General features: G+C 38.9%; 1 protein-coding gene across 1 annotated transcript; it reads right to left on the reverse strand.

Moving 5' to 3' along the window:
* Window positions 1-1662: 1662 nt before the first annotated feature.
* LOC120254225 lies at window positions 1663-2882 on the reverse strand. Its single transcript, XM_039262366.1, has 2 exons — window positions 2550-2882; window positions 1663-2151 (listed from the first exon to the last, which is right to left on the reverse strand). The coding sequence occupies exons 1-2, from the start codon at window positions 2880-2882 to the stop codon at window positions 1663-1665; spliced, it is 822 nt and encodes a 273-aa protein (XP_039118300.1).
* Window positions 2883-3526: the final 644 nt, after the last annotated feature.

Genomic DNA, 3526 nt, shown 5'->3' on the forward strand with positions numbered 1-3526 from the left:
AGTTTCAATTTGTGCATGCTAGTATCACAAATAGCAATTTAGATATCATTGTAATTGTTTATTTTTATTGTTAAGTGTTTATATTTATTATATGATGTTCATATGTTTCCTTGATATGATACTAGGACTACTGTATGGAGTAATGTATGGGGCCACACGACCCGATGTCATCTTCATGCTTTAATCGATGGTAAACTTATGGTGTCGGATTCTGTCATCGATGTGTTCATCTTTATGTTACTCGATTCTTTGAAGAAATCCCCCCACGAGTTCGATAGACCTGTCACAATTTGTAGACCCATGGCGCTTGTTCTGTCACAGCAGGAGCATTCAGTTGATGGTCTTGATAAAATGATGTCCCCAGCTTTAGAAGATTATGGCAGAGTGAAACTTGTTCTCATGCCGGTCGCTTTGAACAAACATTACCATCTTATTGTACTCGACAAAGACGAGAAGGCATATTTTCATTATTCATCTGTCCGTAGTCCAGTTTATGATCATGCAGCAAATGCCATGGTAATATTGATACCCATTTCGAGTTTCTGGTACTTTTTTGTAACTCTGTTTTCGTGTTTTGCAGCGTTCCTTGTTTGAAGATCGTTTGTAGATAAAATTCAATATCAATGAGGTGGCATCGTATACCCTTAACCATGTTTGTGACTGCCCACAACAGAGGGAGGACAGTGTCGATTGTCCAGTATACTTGATGCGTTTCATGGAACAGCTTCTGCATGGCGAGGAACTCAGTGTACCCCATTCAGATGTTGCCCATCTACGACTAGAGTACGCTGTACGCATCTTGTCAGATGGCATTACACGAAACACACCCCAGTTAGCATTGCCTACGGAAGCGTCAGAGGCAAGTATAGAGGATGGGGAAAAAATGGATGATGTGCCACCACAAAGCCACCAAGAAAATGATCAGCAGCTAATAACCACGCCACCCATCATAGAGATTAATGCAGATGCACAGTCGTCTAGTGATTGTGCTGAAAAGTCAAATGCCTAACATGAAATGAATGTCCTCAGTTACTGTACTGTCTTACTTCACTAAGAACAGTCATTACTGTGTTTGAATATTTACTTTAGTAAGAACAGTCATTATTATACTGTCTTACTAACTTATGCTATACAAATTAACAGCAAAAGTCATTTTTGTCTATTACTGATCATATATGCTAGCTCCAAATGACTTGCTCGCTTTATACATCACTTTTAATGCTTGCTGACCAATAAAGCTTACTCGTATCCAACTATTGTGTTTGTTGTTTATAAATTGAATATGCCACTAATTAATGTATGACTACATTTATATGTGTGGTTTGTTGTTTACTTACACAGATATCAGTTCATTTTCATTAACTGCTAACCGAAAATGCTATTTACACTTCAAAATTCGCCATCCACGACCAGTATTACAAATTAACATATATGGTTGGATGGACGATTTTCAAAACATGTTACCCTATTTCATTGTTTAACAAAAACATGCACACCACCTAGTGTTTAGTCTGCGATTACTTCATTACATGTTGCCCTGTTATGTCCGATTGAGTGGCAACGGCTACAATGTATTTTACGCACATGCCATGCTTGTGACTCAATCTTCTTGCGCCTCGGACGACCAGACCTTTTCTTTGAGATAGGTGGTCAAATACGGAGTTAGCGAGAGTCATCCAACGGTTTGCCATGATCTGGTACAGGGAATATCGATTCTTTGTATATCAACTTGTAGGATTTGACAGTGTAGTATGATTCAATGAAGCGATGGACATTTGTATCAGTTTGCATAATCGCTGCGCAAGCATACTTACATGGTATTCCGTAAACCTGCCAGTGGCGACAAGAGTATGTTCGAGCACACAAATTAACAGAATTACTCTGGTGGTCAACAACCTCGAACTGTTCTCCATTTGAACAACCTATCAGTAAGCACCTACTTTCTTCGACTATCACTTCAATCTTCTTGTGTATCACAGGGCAAAGATAAGATTCCCATTTCAAGCAACAATTACGTCGGTTGTACATCATGTTCATCATCTTAAACCTAACAACGTGAACATAGGTTGTATCAATTGCACCGTGGAGCATACCATTAAGATAGTAAATGTAAAATATAACAGGATTTAGGGGTAATAATGCAAGTACAAACTGTAGAACACATTGCATAATTTGTAAACACCAACTACTAATACTAAATAGTAACGTGATAAATGAAAGGGAAATATAAAATACAGAACTCAAACCTCTAATAGTAAATAGATTAAGCAAAATCATAACAGTAAAGAACAATATTAAAAGCAAATGGTTGAAAAAAAAAACATGAATACGGGAAAGCATGTAACAACTTTGCATTCTATTATGGGTACCACCTTATTGCATCTACCATCTTACACACAGGAAGGTGTCATGCTTCTCTTATCCATGCATTAAAAGATTATGTGACGTTGGAGTACATTTCACCCCACCGCTGGCCTCTAATGTGACATGTCCGATTTCTGGAACATCCAATGGTGTGCTTGTCCTGATATGGCCAATAGGGAGCGTACAGCTTCATCATATTCGAAAGACGTACATGCATATGCAATCTTCATAATCAAACTCCAGCACTCATCTTTTAATGACTTTCCTAGCTGCCCATTTGATTTAAGAAAATTTGCATGTAGATGTCGCAAGCAATAAGCATGCGGGGATGAAGGAAAAACCTTCGCAATAGCATTTACAAGTCCTTTCGACCGATCCGAGATGAATGTGATTATGTTGGTGTAGTCGTCATCACCGTATATTACATCACCCAAAGTTGATGTAAACCATGTCCAGTTATCATCAGTTTCATTATCCACGATAGCAAACGCCAAATGAAAAAAATCCTTCATTTCCATCTTTGGATGTTGCACCAAGAAGGATACCGCCTATTTGCCCAACAAGTGAGTTCCATCTAGAAAAATCATAGGCCTACAACCCCGCTTGAAACCATCAAGAGAAGCACGAAAACAGAAAAACCCACGCTTGAATTGTTCTCCATCAGTGTCAATAATAATGACGCTACCTGGGTTAGTTTCAGAAACTTTGGCTGCATACCATACCAACAGATCATAGCTTGCTATATCACTGCCATGAAGAATTCCCTTTGCTAACTCTTTACCCATCCAGGCTTGTTTATACGGCAGACGAACACCGTGGTCAGGCAATATATCTCGTTGTATATCCACTGCTCGGTATAGAGGCCGATCACGTAATTTCATTACTACCTTCCTACTAACCCATTTCTTTCATGCTCTCGGGTGAAATGGTGTGTTGATGCCCCCACCGCATGTGTGTTCATGTTGTGCTATTTTAATCTTGAATGTAGGAAGGTTTTCATCTCTTGAGGCATGAACACGCCATTGACAATCTTCATCAGCACATGTCACAGTCACTCTATCTTTATCGTTTTTTATGAACCGAAAGTTGAAATTGCATTTGACGGCTAAGTCACACAATGCATCCTTAAAGTCTTTCGCATTTTCAAAACGATGACCAATCA

This window comes from Dioscorea cayenensis, unplaced genomic scaffold, assembly GCF_009730915.1.
Source record: "Dioscorea cayenensis subsp. rotundata cultivar TDr96_F1 unplaced genomic scaffold, TDr96_F1_v2_PseudoChromosome.rev07_lg8_w22 25.fasta BLBR01000388.1, whole genome shotgun sequence".
Lineage (NCBI taxonomy): Eukaryota > Viridiplantae > Streptophyta > Magnoliopsida > Dioscoreales > Dioscoreaceae > Dioscorea > Dioscorea cayenensis.